Here is a 24,258-nt window from a genome sequence, read left to right as displayed (position 1 = left end):
CTATGTTTAAATTTCTGCGTAGCGGGAAAAATTCAAGACATCACTTTTTTGAAAGCTATTTTTGAAAGTAGCTTAAAAGAGTTTTAAATTAACAAATACAAAAAAGTTTAAAACGCTGAATAGATGGTAAATATGTAAAAGTTTATGGATTTCATAGAAGTTAACAGTTGTATTATTATTTCATACTTTATTATCTCATATTTATTATCTACATTTCCTTTTTAACTAGTTTGAAAAATAACAGTCTTGTGTTGCCTGGCCACACTTTTATACAGTCACTTAACAGAGCCTCTGTTACTGAAAGAAACTGGTTCGAGTCACTGCTAAATCATATCATTTTCCGCAACCGAGGGTAGTTGCTCTGATGGCGGTATTTTGCCACACTTGCAAGTATTTTTTAGTGAATTGTTCTGCTTCATGTTATTATTGCCCCAACAAATTGCGTTCCCCAAAAGTCGGTGGATCTCGTTCGCGTGAGGAGCTCAGCGCTCTGTTAGCGGCAATTCGAAAAGCCAAACTCCACGCCAATACGGTTCGTTCAAATCGCCGCTGCAAACGCACAAACACCTTAAACGCCAAACGCACGTAAATTGCGAGTAATCAACCAGATAATAAAAATGTGTAAACAGCTGTGTGTAGCTCGTTAAAATATATTGTTTATATTCTTAATCGGGATGCTAGAAGCCTGAGGCTGCTAAAAATATTTGCCGTGGGTGTTTGTGTTTTTTTCGCCAAGACCCCCCTCATTCATGCCAAAAGGGGCGTGGGAATTACAGCGTGCGTGTATTGGTGTTTTGTGTATAACATGGATATTCAGGAATTTCGCAGATGAATCCTTTTTACGACAATTTATAGTATTGCCTTAATGCACTTTTGAATTTCTAAATGGAGAGGGGAAAGTAAAGTGAAGAAAAAGTGGTTAGAGCAAGGATAACGTATTAGTCATCGTTGGCAGCGACGTCGACTGCGCAGTCGGCAGCGCATCCTGGCTGCCTGTGCGTGTGTGCGTGCGTGTGTTGGTCTCTCTATTTTTGAATTTCCGCCGGTTTCTGCACAACAACAACAAAAGCAACTGAGCGGGAGAAACAGTGCCCGTGCGACAAAAACAACAACTTGTTTGTTTGATCCCTGAAAGAGAGCACGGAAGAGAGCAGGATGGAGCGAAAGTTTACGCGCGGCTTAAATAAGCTCGGCTCAGCGGTGCAAATGAGAGAGAATGTCTCTCAGCTGGTGCGAGAGAGCGCGGTTTTGGTAAGTTCAGAAATTCCCTTATTACACCTGCTTATTGCCATCTCACTCACTCCCCCTAGACTATTTTTGACTTTCAGAAGTGCAGTTGTTGGTTTTCATACATGTGTATATGCTAGTGTGGGTGTGTCTCCAGTAATGCATGTCACCTTTTGTTTTGTTTACCTACCTATATATATATGTATATGTATACATGTGTATATCATTATAAATAAAAGAAAAATTATATAGAATTTGTCGGAATGCAAATGGCTTTGTGTGTTGGCTAAATGCGACAGAATTTCCCAGTCAAAAACGCACATTTTCCTACATTGCAACACATTCATAAACATACAGCCTTGGTCAAAATGGTAATATTAAAAAATTATTGTATGCTTATTGACAAGTTGAAACTTTGACACTAGTTTTACCTTTACTTCAATTTTTAATTTGTCAGTGTTGTCAGTGTTCTTGCATTTGTTTAAATTATTTTCCTTTTATTAGCTTAATATAAGCATTTATTTCAAAGGGGTTTATATATTTTTTCGAACACACTTGTAGACATGATCATGTTTTCATTTCGCTTGGCACATGTCCAAATGCTCTGAGTTTTAATAATGTTTTCTTTTCACTTAGCACATATCATCGAGATCATAATGTTTTATAAGGCAAAGTATTTCCATCCACCCATCAGAGGTTGCATAAGAAAAGTTAACATTGGAAATGTTCTAAGGAAAGGGAAAACTTGTTTTTTATCTCATCGTAATTCTATTCGTAGTTCGTGGTTGGAGAAGAGAGACTCAAAAGACTCGATTTCTGTTTCCGAAGATTGTGGAAGAGAGGCCCCAAGAGCGAAGAATCCGTCAAGGCCGTGAGATTTGTAAATTCCGCCGCAGCTTCTACATTTGTTTGTTTATATTCATGTTGGACGATAATGATGTTCGCTGTGATAATTCCCTAAGGAAGCTGCGTTTTAGCTTGCGCTAAAAATTTTAGTCTATAAAAGGTCAGATCTCTTAGAGATTTTATATGACTTAACATTATGATAGTTCTTTTTTACTTACTTATCATCCATGCATTTATTCTTTATTTTGCAGGACTTTCTACTAGATTAAGAGTGTTATTTATCGAGGCTTATCTGTACTTTAGGACATAACAAAGACCAGCTTGAGCATTAGGTGTGACTTTATTTTGTGGGGGCTTCACCCACGTGTTGCGCCTCAACAGCTAAATGTTCCTACCCATTCCAACCCCCCCCCCCCCCCCTTACGATAGTACCCACTAATTGCATTATTACGGTCCCAAACGAAAATCATATTAGGGTGCCATTAGCCGCGCTTCCAATGTCAATTATAGTGTGTGTGTGTGTGTGTTTGTGGTTCTCATTCTCCTCCGCGGACTCCTAATTCAATTAGTGCGTAGAGTGAGAGTCGAAGCCAAATTGATAAGCAATTGCTGACTTACAGCTACAATCAACAGGCCGACAGGCAATCAAACCATAATAAGCAACTGTCGACAGATAGATAGGCTCCACGCCAATAAAAAGAAGAGTGGCTCGGCGGTTGAGTGGGTTGCAATAAGTAGTACTCCTCATTTTCCACCTGTCATGGGTTTTTGCACATCCCAAATGACAGACTTAATGGAAAATGCCTCCCCTCCGAACGCACTAATTAAATATTTCAAGTCAAGTTTTTTATAGTTCACCAGGTCAAAATAATGGAATTCCATTTCCAAAAACATCATTCCATTACTTAACCATAACCAAAAGTTACATTGAGTTTGAGTTAATTTTTATGGCTCGCTTTCGGCTTACTTATGGAATTTTGTTTATGTGTTTCCGCCTTGTTTGTTTAAATACTTGTTAACTTATTGCTGCGCACATGTTATCCGATATCAGAGCAAATATGAAATGTGTGGCTTCGGTTAAAATTGTTGGGGTCTCAGATAATTTAAAAGGTCTGGATAAGCTGGAATGTCTCGACGTCAGCGAATTGCGACTTTAAAGTGTATTAAATAAAGTGTACATAATTTATACATGTTGCAAAAAACTTTTAGTTTGCTGCGAACTGTCGAAAAACTTTAGGAAATATTTCAAAATTAAAAATCATTAGAAAGATTTAAGATAAAAACCTAATAGCCTTGATATTTTATTTTATATCCGGTTTTTGATTACAACTGAAATACTTGAGTTCTCTAGCACAGTTTTCGCACAATTTGATCCCACAAAAAATCGCGGATGATTTATGAGATGGAATTAGCCTTTTTCATGTTCCATTTCGGGAATATCAAGGCACCATTTACCTTTTTTGTCATGACCTCATCTCCAAACTACGCAAAGCACTACTATAAAAAAAAACAGACAATAAACTGAAGAGGTTCCTTATAAGTCAAAGAAAACGAACCTAAATCAAAACATGCTTAATAAAATTACCTGTAGTTGAGATGTAGGAGAATCTACAGTTTAAATGCATTATTAAGCGGATTAATACTTTTCCATGTAATTAAAGTACCCATTTAGTATAATACCATATGTTTGTTTAATTGCTTAAACCTTCTGGGAACTTCCACTTTTTAGTGTTTTTTATTGCTTTTGAAAGCTGCACGTTCAAAGTGTCCAAAAAAAGGTAAGAGGAAAATTTGTAGTCGGAAGTGGAGTAGGTAAAATGGTCATGGCTCAACTGCTCGTACTTTCCTACTGATATTACCCATTAGCTTTTTCAAAGATGGGGTATGCAAAGTATTCAGCTTGTTTAACTAAATATTATATTATATTTTTTTAGAATATTTAAAAACATATTTCTTTAACTATGCTAAATTATTCACTTGTAATATTCATCTTACTGTTTAAATACTTAACTGTTAAATACTTAACTTAAATGTTTTTAAACACTGCATTATAAATGTTGAATTCCAGGTCATGGCGTATTCGTATCCAACATTCGTTTATTACACATATTGTTCTGCTTTTATTGTTAGTAGTAGCTTGCTCTTTTTGCGCATCTCCTCTTTATTGTTTATTTTATGTATTCCGTGATTCTATTCTGAGTGTCGGTCACCGCTTTTTTCCCATCCCCCGCCGGAAATATCGTTTCGCAACTTTTATTTTTTGTTTGAGCTTTTCCCCGAGTTGACGTGAGTTGTCTGCGATTTAATGACCGCCACTCTGCTCCGATTCAGTTTGTTTGGCGGGCGTGCTCAACATATCATGGTCATCTAACCATTCCACCATCCGATCAACCTTTGGCTATTAATAACAGAGCTTGTAATACTGACCCAAACATTTCCCCCTTCTTTTTCTCTATCATTTTAGATGAACTGCACTGGCCGCTATCAGCGTAGCCCCTCTATTGCGGTAAAAATATATTACACCGAAAAAATGGAGCGAGATTTTATTAGCATTTACTAACGGGAAGCCTTTCATTTGCTTTTATAGTATATAATAAAATTTTTATATTATTATTGACTTTAAAACTTCATAACAAGTGTTAAAATAAGATTGAATTACAAATATTTCTCAGTGCATTGCTAATATCTAGAGCAATGTCAGTTCATTTATATGCGTAGCTTTGCGCCGCCATCAACAATAACCATAATCAGTGACCTCAATGTGTCCTTATTCGTTTTCCGTTTTTCCGAGCCTGGCGGCGACAAACTTTTATCGATTCCTCGATCTGACCTTGACTCTCTTCTCCTGAGTTTTCACACCACCCTCCCCACCCATTGCATCTGCTCGACTTTTCACACTCTCTCGTTATTTTTGATGACGCTCCTTTTTCGGCACGGCTGCGTGAATAATTTTGAATATGTCATGAGTGTTTTAATTTGATTTGGCCTAAGAGATAAACTTTCTTTTATGCATATTTTCTCCACCGGCCAAACTAGGAAGAAGCTGCCAAGCAATTAAAACAGCAATGAACGACGACGATGATGCTAACTTTTCATGTTTATCGGTGCGATAGTCGTGTAAATATTGACATTGAAATCGTGCCTCCCCACGAGAACCGAACCTGAACCTGATGCTCTTACCTGTAACTGGTACCTGAAACCGAATACCGAACACGAACTCGTACATCAAAAATTAAGTATCGCCATCAAACAGGTCTCAAGTGGGAATGAGTCGCATTTTCCAGTTTTCCAATCGCATCGACAGGTGCAATCGAGCAAGGCGTCGAATGCATTCTACAGATTGACTCATTGACAAACCCCATTAATTTGCAACTGCTAGGACGTGAATAAAAGAAGATTTGCGTACAATTAAGTTCGGAAGACTCATCTTCGCTAAAAAGCTATCGACAGTGCCGTTAGAACTATCGATGCAGTGCCAGCTCTGACATTCAAAAAAAAAAGTGTATAATAGGTAGCTTCCTCTCAATGAGTTGGCAATTTACTGCTGAATAAAGCGTTGCTAAAATTAAATTGTTTAAATTTTCTCTCTCGACTGACCAACAAAAGCTACAATCCTCCAAATAAATAAATCAATTTAAGGTGTGCGGCGCTTAATCATTGTTAAATTTCGGTATATTTCATTGTTCACTGCAGATTTATCAAGAATTTCGCAGCTCTTATTTGTAGCTGGCCAAAATAAGCATTTTGTTCACTGACTACTCAGGCTTCATTTCAAACAAATTGATGGCATTTAAATGTGCCAGATTTTTATGCACTGATAAATTACAAACGAACAACGAGTACAAACTGCGAAAACAAAGTTGCAGAAAACGGTGAATGAAGTAAATATGTGAAAGAACCTAAGAAAGGTGCCAAATGAAGTGCTGATCATGAATCGGTTGTAAATTCGTAGGAGAAACTCTGCTCGCTGGAAGTGAAAGGTGTAAAGTATTGTCGAGATTTTCGTTGGTCGCGGTGTAAGCTTATCAAAACACGAAAAAAAAGGGAACTTCGACTGCTGTCACATGGTTTTTGGAAGGGTCTTTTGTCTCTGGCTCAGTCAGTTTCTCTTTCTACAATGAAAGTTAAAGAGGATTTCCAAAATACTAATACTACTTACCTGTTAGAAGGTAATAATGATTATAGCTTGCAGTTTGTTGACCATTTGCTGGTCCGCAATGTAGTTTCATTAGAGATGTAAATATTTTGATAACAAAGATAAGATTTTATATAGACTAGTCTGTTAAACTATCATAATGTAAACATGTTTATATTAAGTTAACCCATTTAGATTTGTTTAAGATCGTTTTCCTTTGGATGCTGCGATACGCGAAACTATAATGCATCTGTTGCCCAACTACAAATGAAATTGAAATCCATTTCAAACATTTTTCTACCCACGATTTGGAATTCGATGAAATCATCAAGTAATTGAAAATATATATTTAACCACGCCCTCCCACACATACTTCCGACTCGAGGCCCACAGTACACCCACACTGAAGTTCAAACATCTATTCGTGATAAACGTTCCACTCTAGACAACCTTTTTTGTTTATTTCCGACAATTATTGTTGACAATTGTTGTCGTTTCTGTTGGAGTTGGTGCTGTTGCACTTTGCTCTATTGCATAATGAACACAATTGGCGGGGAGCTCTGTTTAGTCCTCCCACTTTGCATTCAACTTTTTCGCATTTCGATTCAACTTTGATGTCGAGTTTTACTTGTTTACTGCAAATTCATTTGCACATCGGACCCACCCTTACTATTTCAACATGGAATCTTCCATCTGTATGGAGAAACTAAATTTGCATAAGTAGAAATTTCCAAGGTCTACGAAGAAGAAACAAATATGCATTCATATTTAATGTTTAAAAAGATATTCAGTAGAGTATCCATTTTATTCATATTTGCATGTATAACAAGATAATTTGCTAAAAAAAAATAACATTTCTTAAACAAAACATTTAAAGACAATTTTATTTATGACTTGGGTTGCTCTTTTTGTGCTCAGTGTGTAGTTTTCCTACAGATAATATGCAAATAATAGATTTCCCTCTGTTCCATAAGGACGTAGAATCAATTGATTCTGTTCATACCCATACCCATACTGGCAAATATTTTGTGCAAATGTCATTCACTTTTGGCCAGAACTGCCAAATGGGAAAGCGGGTAAAATGGTAGAAGGGGTGTGTGTAAGCAGTTAGCACTTGCTATAGCTGACACACTTACTAACTGCAAAATAAAACAAGGCAGAAACACACTAACTCACTTCCGTTTTGCAATCACAATGTGCGAGCTTTGTGTTTGAAGTTCTGCGCAAATATCCAGCCGGAGTTTTGCGTCAGTCAGTACCACTGTATCTCATGCCCATTCTGGAAATGGGTAAAAAGGCTACTGGCATAGACAGAGACACTCATTTGACATGTCAGTAACCTTTATTTCAATCCGCATGTGTGATTTGTTCTCTGTTGTTTGCAACTTTTGTAAGCGGCGGCTTTTGTTTTTCCGCAGAATGAAAGTTTCTATTGGTCATCGTATCTAACATAATGCCCTCAAAAAGACAGCACGATCTGCTGTTTCTACGGCTTTCAGTTAACCGAAAGTGAGTACTGGCCGTCAGTGTTTTGTCATCTTGTGGCAGATTTTCTCTTTGTGGAAAGAACTAAAATGTGTGGCAATAAGATAATGAATCTTTTAATAAACTTCAAACAGGAGGATTTATTTGCATATCAAAAGAGAAAATTAAGATTGACATTTTCATTTGATTTTAATGAGAATTCATCTGTCTGAATTTAAAGCATAGCTATTAGATCTTGACGTTTATTAATTGGCAGATTGCTTTTTTATTTGATAGTTAAAATGGAATTAAATCATTTGGCGATTAGAAATACGAAAGCAATCTGCTAAATTTTTATTTGACTTTTTCAAAAGATAAATTTTCAAACAATCCCATAAAACGATACATTTGGAGAAATATTTGAAGACTAATTGATGTTTAATTGTTTTAAATCAGCATCTATAAAATCCTTTAAAAATTACCTACTTCTTTAATAAACTCCCACGAACTTCGTTCTTTAAGAACTGGTTTTCCAGCTTAATGCTCGTTTGGGCATTGAATGGCAAGCCGAAGATTATGAAATGGGTGTGTCGTGTGGCACTTCAACTTTTGGCCAAATGCGAGTCTGTCGACCCCGGAGATTTGTTTGGATCTCTCTACAATTGAGCAATTAATGAGCGACACTTGAATTTTACGATGACCATTCGCCGCCGTGCAATTAACACATATTTCACACTCTCCCAATGCATTCACAATGGAAAACCGACGCGGCCATAAATGTAATTAGTTTGCCAGATTCTCGCTGCCGTATTTTTTTTTTTTTTAACCGGCCTGTTGGCTTCGCCAGACACATTGTACAATTGTAATTGAAAGTGCTAAGTACTTTTTAGAAAGTTGCCCCGGCCACAGATGGCAGAATCCATCAGAGCTCCTCGCCGACACCCAATTTTCCACTGAAAACTGCACTGAAACTGTCAACTTTCCAAGGCATCTGTAAATGCGAAGATATCGGGGCTACTGTTGTCGGCAATTAATGCGTCTACCACAATATTCTTGCGTCAAATGTTTGTCGTTCGATTCGATTGTTTGCTCGCGTACTCCAAAAATGTGTGTGCACTTTTCTTGGTTTTCCTTTGCTTTTCTTTTACTTTCTTTCGGCGCCGTTCAATGGCTAATTATTCGCTGAGCAACGATGAGACCTGACCAAGAACTGGATATTGGATGAGTTTCCTATGTGATTATTGCGCCGCCTCTCTTTCCCCACTTTTCATATTTTTTTTTCTGCGTGGGAACTTTTTGTGTCTTTGTCTCTTGCCTTGGATTTTCCACTGGTTTTTTTTTTTCTTCAGCTTTTGCTGCACTTGCTTTTCCTGCTTTTAGGGCAATTATTTTCTTTTGCTGGCGTAGTCTTCATTTATTTCCCCCACATATTGTCCTCAAGGTTGCTTCTGGTTATTCTCGTACTTCTGGTTGAGTTGGCCAACACGAGCTGCCGACCAGTTAGCTTTTGACCTTGACAGGTTAAAGCCATTAAGGGTCTCAACTTGCTCCATTAGAAAGACAAGTGTTTTTATGTAGAGTAAGTGCTTAAATTTAGATTTTAATGGGCAGTACTACAGACTGTGCATAATTTAAGTTGCTTAGAAAATGTTTCGTTTTTGAAAAATTATAAATCGCAAAAGAAATGAAAGTGTTGGCGGAACTTTTAGCCATACCGATTCATAGCTTATTCAAATGTGTCTACAACGGCGTAAGACATCATCGTCATCTGTGGCTTATATAACACCGATCGGCGGTCGATTAGTGCATAAATATCTTATAGTTATGCTATAGTTGTGTCGCGCTTATGATTTAAATGCCGCTTATGCAGCAGACATTTTCTCTGCCACATTTCCCTCATTGTGCGGACAACAAAAAGGCATCTAATGAATGCCGCTGCCAAAGTATTTACTTTGAATTGAACGGAGCTAATGATAAGCTTCCTCATTTGTCCGGACATTTAAATTTGCCTACGAATCGGACTTGGAACTGGGTGAAATTCGTTGCCCATTTTGAATAGAATATCTTGCTTGGAAAGTTCAACTTTTGCCCGGGCCATAAATTATTTAGTTGTATAACTAATGGCGAGAAATTTGTTGAGTTGGATTTTTATTTGCGCAGCTATTCAGTTTTCATTTATTTCTTTTGGGCAACACGTTTGAATGGTGGTATGTATGGAATGGGTGAGGAAAATTGCTGACTTGTCGCCACCTTTATGGGTGGGCCAGTTACAGATTTGCACTTGACTTGGGTTTTTAATATTACTTAAACATGCTGTTGGGTTCGTTGAACCGAGCGACAGTGAAACCCACCGAAGATGACCAAAACATATAAGACTCACTGGGCTGAAACCAGTTTTAAAGTTGCAAATCCGATGACTGGACAAACCCCTTCTCCTTTAGTCGAACCACTGATAAAGACAACTTTGCCTTATAATTTATATATGCACTTACAAATAAATATATATTTTCTATATGCGTTTTATCAGTAAAATTCTTCTCAGGCATTTCACGGGTCATAATTTTTTTTTGTTTTTTTTTGCCGGGGGAGCAGGAAATCCCTGCATGGGCATAAATTTATGGAATTTGTATGCCGCATTCCTCTATCACAGAACGGATGCCAGCTGCCTTATTCCCATTGACCATACACTGCAAATAAACAAATCATAACATTTGTATACTTTCTGTTCCACATACACATGTTTACACATATTAATCGTATTAGATATACAAGGCGAAAGCCCAGAAATTCCGAACGAAATTGTAGCAAATGCTTTGCGATCTATATTTGCAATGTAAATAAAACTAATTTTAAATCGAAATTGTAACTAAAATCTATACCTATCTGAACTTCCAGCACTCATGCTATCTTTTCCAAAGCTTTTAAAATTTGAAATAATTTTGGAAAAGCCCTTGAATTGCTTTTTACGTTAGATTCCCACTTACCCAGCCCTTAAAAGCATTATTCGTGCGGGTCAAAAGTTCGCCAGACGCAGACACAACAAATCATATGCAATAAGTTAAGCTAAATTTAGTCACAATAATTCCGTGCCCAGAAAATGCAAATCAGGAAGTGGAAAGTCTATAGTATAGACCACTTGAACGGTTTCCACTTCAAAGCGAATTCCAAATGAGCCGAACCAACTTTTCACCCTTTCCCGCATTTCTCTACTACTACGTGCATACTACTACTCTTTGTAAGAAATATGTAGCAGATATAAATGAAGGCATCTGCCGCCTTGCTGCAATTTCAATTGATAAGCGAGTAAAATGAAGGGACACCAACTCAAGTGACATTCAAGACATGCCAGGGCCAATTGCCATGCTTAAATCAATGAAAGTCAAGCCTTGTTAAGAAGGGGGCGTCGGATGATGGGGAGAGTCGTAACTGCCACATCTACTGCCACTGCCACTGCCACTGCCACTTGAGGCCTGGTCAATGTTTCACTGAAATATGCATAAATCGTCACGTTTTGCCCGGCGAGAGGCGCCTCAAACCGCTAGCTTTAAATTGAAACTGGCTGCTGGCAGAGATAATCATCAGTGATGCCGGAACCTAAAAGCCAAATAATAAGTACCTATAAATTTAAAACTAACAAGCAGCGAAAGATGACTAAAGTGAAATCTTACATTTTAAGTTGCTTAAATGTTATCGCTATATGGAGGGTATTCCTGCCCACCATATTTGTATGTTGTGATCATTTTAAATTCGATATAAATATGCCATAACTGCCATTACTGTTTAATATGAAGTGTCTAATGGCTTCAGATCATGATCACTGAGCAGTGGCATGTGTTCGGTGGTGAATCTTTAAGCTCTTCACGCCCAGCTGGACCAGTTGTGCCTCATGGAATCTTGCACCGCAAATTTGCGTGTCTACTGATCGACCGCCATGGCAATGCATTTTAAAGACTTAAGTTTAGCTCACACTACTAAAAAAAAAACAAAAAAACGAAAAATTAGCCACCGAAAATGTTTGCCCAACTTTCTCGTGATTTTATGCTGGCCAATCGATTTGGTAATTGCCCACCCGATCGCTGATGAGTTTGCCTTTTTGCGCAATGCCCATGCACTTGTCGCATAGCCGTAGGTGTACTTTTTACCTGTAGCTCTTTTTTTTTTAGCTGACGTTGTCGCCGGTTTGTGGTTTTAATTACGCAAGCGGCGACGTCTGCCAATTTGCATGCGGTGCGTGCCAAGAGGCGAAATGGAGGAGCTCCAGGAAAAGGCCCGCGCCTGAGCTCACAATGGAAAATGCTTTCCCCCAAGCTCGAGCCCAAAAGTGGCTAAGTGGGCGAGTGCAATGACATTGCAGTCCATGCTGGAGAAAGGGGGTGGACAGGCCAGATACTTTTGTGGGCGTGGCTGGGCATAAGGCACATGCGATTGGAATCAGGGCCAAAGCCAAGGTTTGCCAGTGAAACTAGCTGACAGCTGATATAGATGGATTGCCTGCCAATATGTTATGGATTTTTATTAGCTATAACCTTTAAAGTAAAAAGCTCGACCTTTAAATGTCGAACTTTTCAAACTGCAGTGCCTTCAATTTGGGCTAACTACAACTTATAATGACTTCTTACTTTTAAATTACGAAAATGTGGTATATGTTCTAATAACCCCACCCAGAATGGATTCAGTCTCTAATAACCGATCCCAACCTATGACAATCCTTTTTCCAATGTCGCAGTTAACGTCGTTTAAAGGTTGTTCGAAATTAACTTTTCCCATGGCCGGAGTTGACCCGTGTCTTCCTGAAATAAACCAAGCCCAAGAATAAAACACACATCAAGCCCACACACCTCGAGTTTCAAGAAGACAATAAAATGACAGCACATCCGAAAGTCGCCTGAAATGGATATGCCAAAACGGAAGTGGCACTTTAACCCTCTGTGGACATGTCATATTGGGTGGGGTCACCGATTGGGTCACACACCTCGTGGCACAGATATGATTGTATCTTCATCATCATTTTGCGAAATCGAAGACGCAAAAAGCAGAAAATATCAACAATTGCCTGTGGCGTACAAGAAATGCAAAACGCTAAAACTTACTATGTTTAGAGTTTAGGCGAAATGAATTTGTTTATTCCAAGTGGCAGACATGGAAAATATCATTACACTAGGGGTAGAAGTGGAGGCATCCGCTTTGTAATGCGGTCAAGGTCTTTTCTGTGTGGGGGGTAGTGAAAATAAGAGCGAACCTCACACATCACCAAGTAGCCATAAATTTATGACGTGCGTTGTCTCTATAAATCTCTCGAAATCCGTCTGCATTCCGGCATCGGGAATGGATAACATTTGGGCATTATTTACTTGGGGGAGTGCTATTAATAGGGACGCTCTGCTTTTACAAGTGGCTCGCATAAATTAGCATACAAACATTTTGAAAATAGAAGCGTATACTTATCTCAATCTTCTTGTTTCAGAACAAGCCACTCGTGGTGGAGCCGATTGATTTTGAAGCCTTTATAGCCAAAAATAAAACTGTTATCCAAAATGATCCGCAGAGGGAGCTACTCATCTATCCCACAGATGATGTATCGGTGAGTAAAAGAATATACTATACAACTGACAAATTTTACAAATGTACGTGATACAATCTAATTTTCTTTTCTGTTCCGATAGGAAATTATCATGCCCCGCAAGCAGCGAACAAATGCCAAATCAGTGGCGGACCGATTCGATCCTCCCAATGAGGCGATTGTGTGTCCCCTTCATGGTCCTTCCATGATAACGAATGGAAATGGACACAGTCAAGTGAGTCGGCAGGGTAGCATACAATCGAATGGTAGCCACCACAATGGAAATGGTAATGGGCACACAAGCAGCAGCAGTAGCAGCAGCTTGAACAATTCCAATGGACATGGTCAACTCTCCAGAAAGAGTTCACAGTGCTCGAATGGCTCCTCCAGTCAAAAGGATTCCTCCTATGAGTCAGCCCTGTCGTCGATAACACTCCGATCGAATTTGGCCCAGCCGGAGGAGGTGGATGAGTTTGCGGACGATGGGAACGCCGAGGACTTAGTCGATGGACAGCCTCACGGATCCAGGGCTGAGTGCACCAGATTCACACGGCAGGCTCTCTACACATACAGGGCTAAGAATCACTTGATCCATTATAAATACAATGCCTATGGTGGAAACTGTCACGATCTTCCTAGGTATATATTGCAATTGTTTGTTTTATAGCGAATACAATTTAATTAAGCCATTTTATCTTAGCATATCGCCTGCAGAGGAACTGGTGGAAGAGATCTATGAAATCGATGCGGATCAGGATCGCATTGACGAGCAGATGACTCGCTCACAGGCGGACACCATTACCAAGCAGGGATATCTACTAAAAGGACCCGATTCGGCTTCAGATCGAATGTTTGCCAATATTGGCAATAAATCGTTTAAACGACGCTACTGCTATCTGCGACAGGAGATAGATGGAACATATATATTAGAACTGCACAAGGACGAGAAACAAGGCGAAGCCAAAGCCACAATAGTAATGGACTTTTGCACAGATGTGGTTCAGGTGAGTGGTTAAATTCCAACGGAAAATATAGAGCGACAAAAAATAATTTTGAATCCCTTTCAGAATCCCAAACGTGGCCGCTTTTGTTTCGAGCTCCGCATGACGACGGGTCATAAATCCTTCACACTGGCTGCCGAAAACGAACAGGATTTTAAGGACTGGCTCAGCAAGATTTCATCGGTTTTGGCCCAAAATCGCGCACAAGAGGAGAAGCGAAATGCTTCACTGGAGCGGCACCCATCTATTGGTTCAAATCCAAGTCCACAGCTCCAGCCACCAGCAATGGATCCACCTACCTTTGGCACTTTGAAGGGCTTAGATCAATCACTGCATCCACAATTAATGAAGTATGGACGAGAAACGGATCACTCGATTGCTTTGGCAAGAAGGGAACAGCGCCGCCGCCTTTTTGCTTGCTATCAGTCGCCAGTCAAGGGGAGCGGTAGCGATAATGTTGAGCAATATCGAGAGCACTTTGGCACACGGTTACTGCTCACCTGCCATAACCTGCGCTTCCGGCTGCAGTGCATTCCACAGGATGAGAGCTCCGCGGGTGGAGTCGAACAGCAGGTGGAACCCTATATCACCAGCCTGGCCTTGTTCGATGCCAAGGCAAATCGAAAGTTAAGCGAGAACTTTTACTTCAATGTAAATGAGCAGTGGGCAGCCCAGCTATTGCCGAATACTCCGGTACCTTCGTCAGTCGCTGGTTGTGGAGTCCCTAGAAAGTCAGCGGAGGGCGATGAAAGGAGCACTGCCTGTCAAGCACCGCATTCCCTTTTTGATGGAGTGTCTGCCGAGCTGTTGCGATCGAATCGACAGCAATTTCAGCAACTGAGACAATGTCTACTTTCCGTGACAGCTCCACATGCCGATATATATTTGGTTAGTAATTAATTAATTATATCTAAATGCCATATTGATTAAAGGTTATCTCGTATAGGTTGTGCGCATAGAGAAAATACTGCAATCAGGAATAGCCCAGGTTACCGAACCGTATCTGAAAGCTGGCAAGGATCCAAAGCTAGGCCAAAAAGTCTACAAAGCGGCAAAGAGCTATGCTCAACATATTGGACATTACCGGCAGCCTTTCGCCTGGGCTGCAAGACCGCTCTTCAAGCAATACAGTCACGAATTGGATGTAGATCCCAAAAGAGAGTTTGAGTTCAGTCCCATTTATCGCCAGGAGATACCCAAACTGAAGGATGAGGAACTTCTTAAGCTTTTGGTCGATTATCGCAAGCCGGAAAAACTAAGCAAACTTACAATTATTCCTGGCAGTCTTAAGATGCAGATGCAGTTCCTAGACCAAACCACACCTTGCGGCTTAAGCAAATCGCTGGCACCCTTGTCCACCTTTAGCCCATCTTCCAAGCAATCGCCCACTGTAGAAGTGGCAGAATTCCAAAGCCAAAGTGAACGGGATGCCCACCCTTATACCAGTTTCTGTAACCACCTCTATGTGTACCCACTGAGTTTGCAATTCGACAGTCAGAAACTGTTCTCAAGAGCCAGGAATATTACGGTCGTGGTGGAGCTACGTGATGGAGATGGGGAGTACAGCAAACCCTTAAAGGTAAAATTAATAAAATTTTCAAAATTATGAATACATAAATAAATTTTGATTGCAGTGCATATATGGTCGCCCTGGTCAGGATCTTTTAGTGTCCCAGATCGCCTGCCCGGTGCTGCATCACAATGTAACGCCCACATGGTACGAGGAAATCAAGCTACGTCTACCGCTGGGACTATTTCCGGAACACCACCTGCTCTTTTCCTTCTACCACGTGTCATGTAATCTCAGCAAGAAAAGGGATGCAAATGCGGCGTTCGAAACACCTATTGGCTATGCCTGGTTGCCATTGCTTCAGAAGAATCGGATATGCCTGGAGGAACAACAGCTTCCGGTGGCTGCCACATTGCCAGTCGGCTATCTATCTATCCAACCCTTGGGATGGGGCAAAGGGGTAAGTTGTGTACGTTGTGTGCTGCGCCAAGTCGTTCATCAACTCATGAAATGTTTGTTTTGTCTTTTACCCAACATACTTCATACTCCATGCATTCATTCCCTGGCTTGCCAACTAACCTGTGCTCTTTTTCTGTGTTCTCTTTCTCCGCACTGATATGCACGCTAATTGCACCATCAACCACCCACTATCCACCCCACCCTTGGCTGCCTACAAACCCTTCCAATTTCTCAGCAGAACTGCGGTCCGGATATCCAGTGGATCGACAATCAGAGGAATTTATATACGGTGGGACTGCGTCTGGATTCCACGGTTCTGACTGCCGATCAGCACTTGCACAACTTTTTTGGACACTGTGAAAGGTTGCTGGAGGGGGGCAAAACTGGAGCAGTGCCAGCGGAAACGGAAACCTGCAAGATCTTGAAAGCTGCCCACGCCATTGATATGAAATCGTTGATTAACTATTTACCCACGGTCCTTAATGAGCTGTTTACTCTGCTAGTTCACACTCAGTCGGAAGAAATCGGCTTGAATGTAATCCGCTTGATTACAAACATCATCCATTTGATCAGTGATCAGGCGAAAAGATCCGATCTCTTGGGAGCCTATGTGAAATACGTATTTCACGCACCCTACTATAGCCAACAAACTGCTAGGCAAAGGACGGTTCATGGAGAACTCTGCAGGCATTTACCCTACCTCCTTAATCCTAGCAATCCGGATTTCCTCATCGTCAACAAGTTCATGAGATACTCGTCGATATTCTTTGATCTGATTATAAAAAGCATGGCTCAGCACTTGTTGGCCACGGGTAGGATTCGAATGCTCCGCAACGAAAGGTTTCCCAAGGAATATGGTGATCGTGTGGAACAGTTGATTAAGGCACTAATGCCCTACATAACCACACGATTTGAGGATTTAAGTGAGGAAACTCATTTGTTGAATCGATCTTTGGCTAAGTTTGTTCGCCAGTGTTTGAGCTACATGGACAGAGGCTTTGTCTTTCGTTTGATCCGCTGTTATATGGGAGAATTTTCGCCTGGTAATCCGCGTATACTTCACGAATACAAGTTCAACTTTCTGCAGGAGATCTGCCAGCATGAGCATTATGTGCCACTGAATCTGCCATTTGTTTTGAATCCAAAGAACAGACCTCCTGAAATGATGCAGCACTTCACTCTTTCCGAACAATTCTGTAGACAACATTTTCTATCCGGGCTGCTACTCCAGGAATTGAAAAGTAGCCTCAATGAAGTGGGTCATGTGAGAAGACATGCGCTTGGCATTTTCAAGGATCTCTTGGCCAAACACGAGTTGGATAATCGATATCAGCAGAAAGGTCAGCTATCAAGGATTGCCCTGCTCTATGTTCCGTGGTTGGGCGTCGTGATGGACAACATCCATCGGATTGATGATTTATCGGAGTCTGGAGCTTGTACGCCCAATGGACACGTTTATGCGGACTCCGCTTCCTATACTAAGCGCTTGAGTTGTTCAAGTAGCTATGTGTTCAGCAAGGACTCTTCCACTTTTGGCTCCTTGACGTCCACGCCGCGTTCAAAGAATCGTCTGACTATGCACTGTGATCAAGCGAGTCCATACCGCACCTCGGTTCACATGAAGGAGCACAACTATCTGGCCGCCATCGCTGGACAACCCATTAGCAATGGGATCTCCAATCTCTCACTAAATTCAAATACGGACTCGGGGGTAAGTTATAGTCTAATTAAATTCTATCAAGCGTTGCTAGCATGCATCTTCTTTTCAGCACTCTCAGGACACCACCACAATAGGAGCCTATACGAATGGAGACACAGATGTGGCCCTACGAAATGGTCACAATCGCTCAGTGAGCGTTACCCATGCACAGATCCTGTCCCGCTGCGATAAGTTCAGTTCTGTGGAAAGCAAGGATCTTCTCCTGGGCTTTCTTTTCATCATCAAACACCTTTCACAAGAGCAAATGATTGGTTGGTGGCAAAATTGCAATGAATCCGAGACGCTGCAGTTTCTCTCCATTTTGGATCTCTGCCTGCTGCAATTTCGATATGTGGGCAAGAAAAGTGTAGTGATAACTACAGAAACCCGTCAGGGACGTTTGGCCAAGGCTAACACTCTTCCAGCTAGGACTCAACCACCCACGGGTTTGGAAAACGGCAGTCAGGAACAGCAGCCATCAAGTGGAACCCTGAATCAAACCCGGGAACACCTATTAGAGGACATCGATACCCTAGCTAGAAATCAGTTGGCTCTCTATGAATCGAATTTGGCCACCGAAGTGGGCATGATTATTTTGGACTGCTTAGGTCTGTATGTTCTGCAGTTCAGACAACTTTTGGCCGATAGTTTAGTCCTGCCCAAGGTGGCCAGAGTTTACCTAAGATTCCTGCAGTTGGGTCAATCAGAAAGGCTCTCCAAACACGTCTTTGCTGCTCTGCGAGCATTTATTAACAACTATGCAGTGGCTCTTTTCAAAGGAAATGCCATGTTGTGTGGTCAGATGGTATATGAGCTCCTTAAGGCCTGCGATAGTCGCCTAGTAGAGATTCGCCACGAATCTTGTGCTGTTTTATATCTTCTCATGCGCAGTAACTTCGAATTCAGTGGCCGAAAGGCTCTAACTCGCGTACACTTGCAAGTTATTATCTCAGTATCGCAGATGATTGGCAACGTAATTGGATTGAACAATGCTAGATTCCAAGAAAGCTTGTCGATCATCAATAGCTATGCGAATAGCGATAAGGCGATGAAGGGCACAGGCTTTCCTATGGAGGTTAAAGACCTAACGCGTCGAGTGCGTACTGTACTTATGGCCACTGCCCAAATGCAGGCTCATCATATGGATCCTGAAAGATTGCTGGAACTGCAGTATTCCCTGGCCAATTCGTATGCCTCCACACCAGAGCTTCGTCATACTTGGTTAGTGACAATGGCCAGAAATCACGAGCAGAATGGGAATCTGTCGGAGGCTGCCTGTTGCCATCTCCACATTGCTGCTTTAATGTGCGAATATCTCCGATTAAAAGGTGGTTGCACTCTTAGTTGGTCATCCACTGCATTCGGAAAGATATCTACAAATATACCCCTAGATGAGCAAGGTCTCAAACTGGATGCCGGTGCTCAGGATTCCCAGTACACCGAACAAATGCTACTGGAGCAGCTTAAGCTATGTGCTGACTTCTTGGATCGCGCTGAAAGATTTGAGTGCCTTGGAGAGCTCTACAAACTCATCCTGCCCATGTACGAAAGAGATCGTAGTTACCAGGACCTGGCACACTGCTATGAGCATCTCACGCAAGCCTATAATAAAATAGTTGAAGTGAATCGGTCAGGAAAGAGAATGTTGGGTCGCTTTTACCGTGTTGTATTTTATGGATTAGTGAGTAATCTACAGAATACCCTTAAAATTAATATTAAATTTAATGCTATTTTTAGATGTACTTTGAAGAAGATCATGCCATCGAGTTTGTGTACAAGGAGCCCAAGCTAACATCACTCAGCGAAATCTCTGAGCGACTTGCCAAACAATACAAAGAAAAGTTTGGAGCCGATGTAGTTAAGATGATCATGGACTCATCACCGGTAAGTATAAAAATTACACTTTCTTTAAATTTTTCCCAGTCTTGGTTTCAATTTTAATTTTAACATAACCTAGGTATTTTTGGATTGGAAAAACTAATTTTTGAAAGGGAAGCAACAAATCCATATAACTTATTGCAAATCACTTGAAGAGATATTCGTTGTATAGCAGATCCGAATCACTGTCGGCGCGCATCAAACTCATGCGCTACAATGGAGTATATATATATATTATATTATTTGTGAAATTGGAGTTGCGAGAGGGTTTACCCGCTTGACCTCGGACTGTCGCATCATTGAGGCGTTTGTGCTTCTTGGCATCATTCGCTGTGGGTTGCCATTGGTTTGCTTTGGATTAGACATGGCAATCCTGCTGGCCGTAGACATTTTTCCTGACTTGCAACTAAAGATATAAAGGAATAGAAAATATAAAATAGACAGTTTACAGGCACATAATAATAGACTATTAAAAGTTCTTCTTTCAAGGTAGTTTGAAGTAGATCTGTAAGCATTTAATGATCACAAATTTTAACTCACATATGATTTAACTTGGGTTTTTGTACGTTTGTACCAGATTTTCCTAGTTTTGTATCGCGACCTGTTGAAAGTCGTTGCGAACTGCCAGATGGCTGGTAAATTTTTGATTTTGCTTCAGTCAACCTATTTTGCTTGCGGGCAGCCCCGGTTGGGCACGAATCCATTTGCAGCTTTCGAGGGGCAGCCGATCCAGCTTGGTGGTGGCAACCAACTGCAATAGTCCGAAAATGTGAAGTCGTGGGTGAGCCCTTTGACGGCTGCATCATTGAACGGACTGCCCTGTTATTGTAGCCACTCTGTTGACCACTAGATCCTGCCCCACGAGCCGAGCATTTGGCTTTGGCTGTTTTGTACACCCGAGGAAAGGTTGTCGGCACACTAGTAGTTACCACGGTCTTGGGCTTCGTGGTAGATGGTAAATCCAACTCGAACTCATCTACCTCCATAGCTTCAATTTTTTGTTGATTTTCACTCAGTTCGTTGACCAACTGGCATCCCTGAGAGTCTTCGTATCTAAAAATATAAATCACAATAATTGTTGTATTCCCTTCACTTAACTTAAGACCCACCCACCTGTAAAGCTTTCCCCTCAAATATTCATTAGAAATAGATGGATGTTGACCTCCATTCGCGGTCAGTTCACAACCGTTGAAACTGGATTCGTCATCTCCTCTATAAGCCTTGGCCTCTACATTAGATTCCATTTCGTTCTTGGACATGCAAAGGGTTATACTAGATGACTGTGCCGTGGGTGGAGGGACCACTGTGGAGGGGCGGTTAACCTGGATCTGATCTCGGCTTACGATCAAACCCAGCCTGTGGCACAGCTCCTTAAAGGCTTTGTGAGAAACTATGTCTTGGTAGCGAGTTGATTCCGTAAAGGTGAAAAATTTCTCAAAAGCCTTTATGCACTCGATTTGGTTTTCGATTTCCAGCTCCGTATAGCTGCGATTTGAGCACAGGGTGCATCTGGGACACACGGATCCATCGCCACCGTATTCATACTTCTCGTTCAAAAGATCGTTGACCCGGATGAGGAATTGGGCAATTAGAACGGTCTCAGGTCTGTTCGCCAACTTCGCCTGATCGCCCACAGCCAGCTGGAGGCACTGTTTACTGTGGTTTACTAGAGTATTTCGGTCCAAAGGCTGCATCTGATCGTGCTCTTTGGTGGTGAAAGTCATACTAAGACCTTGTCCTCCTGGTAATACACCAACCGCGATCTCTTCCAGAGGCATTTGCTCGTCTCCCAGTTGACTTAGGGTGTCAAAGATCTGGCGCTCGAGAAAAATCCCATTTTCAACACGATTCACGGCATCACCAACGACCTCGGGACGCAGCAATGTTGTAGTTGAGGTCGCCTCCGTTTTGGTCGATGGACTTGGAGGCTCGGATTTCTGGCGAAAAGATGGCACGAATTCCACTGCGTTCGGATTTAGCGAGTACTCCCTCCTACATGGGATTGGTATCTGCATCTGCGGCATCTGGACCAATCCCAGACCCATCGCACGAGCCGGGAACTCAAAGAGCTGCTCCATAAGGGAACGGACAATGTATTGTGAAATAGTTACCGTATGTCCGACAATCTGATGAACTTATGGTTTGTGCCAAAAGAAGGAACTCGATCTCTACAAAATTTTGGATATTTTTGCGGTTCTAGTGTGCGGATTGTGGTAGTTGTATAAAAATAACAAACAATTTACTAGTACCTAGTAAAGTTGCTGAGCTATTTGAACCAAATCTGTTGAAGGTGGGAAGTATTCTGAAACAAACTTCATTCTGATATTTGCTGGAGGGACGACTTGATCTCGAAGTTACTAGTGTATGTCCACCATTGATTGCATTATTATTGCATTATATTATTATTTATTATTATTTATAGACGATTTTTTAAGACAAACAATTAAGTATTATAAAATTTTACAACTCATTTTTTCAGGTTAAAGTAGACGAACTAGATGCCAAACTTGCCTACATACAGGTCACCCATGTGATTCCTTTCTTCTCCAAGGACGAGCTAGACCAAAGGCTAAATGAATTCGAGCAGAATCATGATGTGGATACTTTTATGTACGAGACTCCGTTCACCAAATCGGGTGCAGCCCGTGGCAGCGTAGAAGAACAATGGAAACGCAAGACGGTTATAAAAAGTATGTAAAAACCGTCTTTAATTTCATTTGTACCATATTAAAGCATCAATTATTGCAGCTCAATACTCCTTCCCATATGTTCTTAAACGTATACCCGTCAAATCCCGTGAAATCATAGAACTGAGCCCCATTGAGGTGGCCATCGATGAAATGCAATCCAAGGTTTCAGAGCTGGAGGAGATCATACTCCCACCGGCCGATGTGAAGAAGTTGCAGCTGCGTCTGCAGGGAAGTGTGGCGGTGACTGTAAATGCTGGTCCTTTGGCCTACGCTCATGCCTTTCTCGATGCAAAGGTGGTTAACAACTTCTCAATGGATCGCGTCGGAGATCTCAAGGATGTTTTTCGGTATGCATTTCTAGTGACTAGTGCTTTACGTTTATTAATTGTGGTCTCTTTCTTGCAGCGACTTCATTGTGGTGTGTCAGAAGGCCCTGTTCCTCAACGAGCGGATCATCAGCGCTGACCAGAAGGAGTACCATCATGTGCTCAAGGAGAACTACGAGAAGCTGTGCCAGGCGCTCAGTGAGTTGCTGGACGACGAGTCCTTCCAGCCGCTCGGCGACGATGCCGACAGCATAAACCAGCGCAATAGCATGGCTTTGTTCAATGCGATCAGTGGCGCCTCCCATAACTCAAGTACTGCTTAAGTCCAACGAAATCATAATAAGATATCAAAATTCTGAAACTCAGTCACCCACACGCACGGCTAACCAGAAACCAAACCGATTGTTGAAGTATTCAAATAACACGAGCCCGATACGTAGGCGTAGAGATTGTAATGCGTTATCGTAACCACAACGTAGTCATAACATAGGCTCTCTTGGTGTTCCTTTGTTTGAAGTTGTCGTTGAATTTGAAATTGTCTTGCGGCAGGTAAAGCTCGATTTTGGGCTTAATGGTTTGCGCCTCGGCTGAGGAAATCCCCATGTGACTAACACCACAAAAAACATAAACAATCCAAATTTGGTGGCTTTTAATCCGAACCGAAACTAACCGTAAGCGCTTTCTGACAAAATTCGGCTAATCTAACTAAATGTTCTGTGACATTTATTAACGAGTTTGTATTAACGAGTTTGTAATTCTCCCGTTTTAGGACCGTATTTTGTTGATCAAAATACCAGCAACAGCACCCACCACCACAGTTCCCACATAAACACACAGAACTCCACACACCATTCATAACCGATAACCGAACAATATATTCTGTGCTAAACGACCAGTTCCATAAGTTCCAGTTAACCGATATTACATATTACTTGTTAATTTGACTATGCTTAAGCGACTATGATTTAGATTCCCACTTTATTGTTGTTAGATTTTTATGTTGGACAATTATAATTACAAAAAATATGTGTACATTTTTTCATAGCATGCAAGAAATCGAGAGGAGCCTGAAAATAGTTTTAAATTTAGGCTTAAAACTTGTATATTATTATTATTATTTTAATTTGAGTCCTTAAATTAATTTTATTGAGCTATCGGCTAATGATGCACTTTACGCAACCTATACCAGTTACTTTATTAGATCAAATCTGCTAACTTTGTGTCTTCTTCAGAACTCCAAATGGCTAAGGAATCGTTTGATAATTGAATTATTCCTAAACGTAAATGAAATTAGTTTTAGTGTTAGACAAATAAGTTCCCGCAAGCAACAGAACTTACCAAAGTATTCAGATAAAGGAAAAACCTATTTAACAGATCTACGGATATATATTTACATACATGCATTTTCTAGTGAAATCGTATAATGAACTAAATACAAATATACGCATTGAATGTTAAATCAA

The 24,258-nt window shown here is 41.0% G+C and overlaps 2 protein-coding genes across 11 annotated transcripts; one reads left to right on the top strand and one right to left on the bottom strand.

Annotated features, from left to right (window-relative positions):
• Positions 1 to 456: 456 nt before the first annotated feature.
• On the top strand, positions 457 to 24,251 carry Ziz (Zizimin). Of its 9 annotated transcripts, none has more exons than NM_001273271.1 (14): positions 457 to 1,251; positions 13,137 to 13,253; positions 13,336 to 13,871; positions 13,933 to 14,236; positions 14,300 to 15,121; positions 15,180 to 15,812; positions 15,868 to 16,203; positions 16,441 to 17,913; positions 17,972 to 19,582; positions 19,639 to 19,785; positions 22,259 to 22,469; positions 22,528 to 22,816; positions 22,875 to 23,107; positions 23,565 to 24,251. In NM_001273271.1, exons 1-14 carry the CDS (start codon positions 1,156 to 1,158, stop codon positions 23,651 to 23,653), a joined length of 6,897 nt encoding a protein of 2,298 aa, NP_001260200.1. In that variant the 5' UTR covers positions 457 to 1,155; the 3' UTR covers positions 23,654 to 24,251. The 9 variants fall into 9 exon arrangements, with proteins under 9 accessions (NP_001260200.1, NP_001260204.1, NP_001260202.1 ...); NM_001273275.1 differs by having other exon boundaries at positions 16,438 to 17,913; positions 17,981 to 19,582; positions 22,875 to 23,466; NM_001273273.1 differs by having other exon boundaries at positions 16,438 to 17,913; positions 22,875 to 23,344.
• CG6441 (uncharacterized protein) lies at positions 19,812 to 22,060 on the bottom strand. Of its 2 annotated transcripts, NM_135280.4 has the most exons (4): positions 20,893 to 22,060; positions 20,320 to 20,832; positions 20,053 to 20,185; positions 19,812 to 19,990 (listed from the first exon to the last, which is right to left on the bottom strand). In NM_135280.4, the coding sequence occupies exons 1-4, from the start codon at positions 21,855 to 21,857 to the stop codon at positions 19,925 to 19,927; spliced, it is 1,677 nt and encodes a 558-aa protein (NP_609124.3). In that variant the 5' UTR covers positions 21,858 to 22,060; the 3' UTR covers positions 19,812 to 19,924. The 2 variants fall into 2 exon arrangements, with proteins under 2 accessions (NP_609124.3, NP_723282.3); NM_164753.3 differs by lacking the exons at positions 19,812 to 19,990; positions 20,053 to 20,185 and having other exon boundaries at positions 20,271 to 20,832.
• Positions 24,252 to 24,258: the final 7 nt, after the last annotated feature.

This window comes from Drosophila melanogaster, chromosome 2L, assembly GCF_000001215.4.
Source record: "Drosophila melanogaster chromosome 2L".
In the NCBI taxonomy this organism is placed as follows: domain Eukaryota; kingdom Metazoa; phylum Arthropoda; class Insecta; order Diptera; family Drosophilidae; genus Drosophila; species Drosophila melanogaster.
This window is presented reverse-complemented; position numbering and strand designations above follow the sequence as displayed.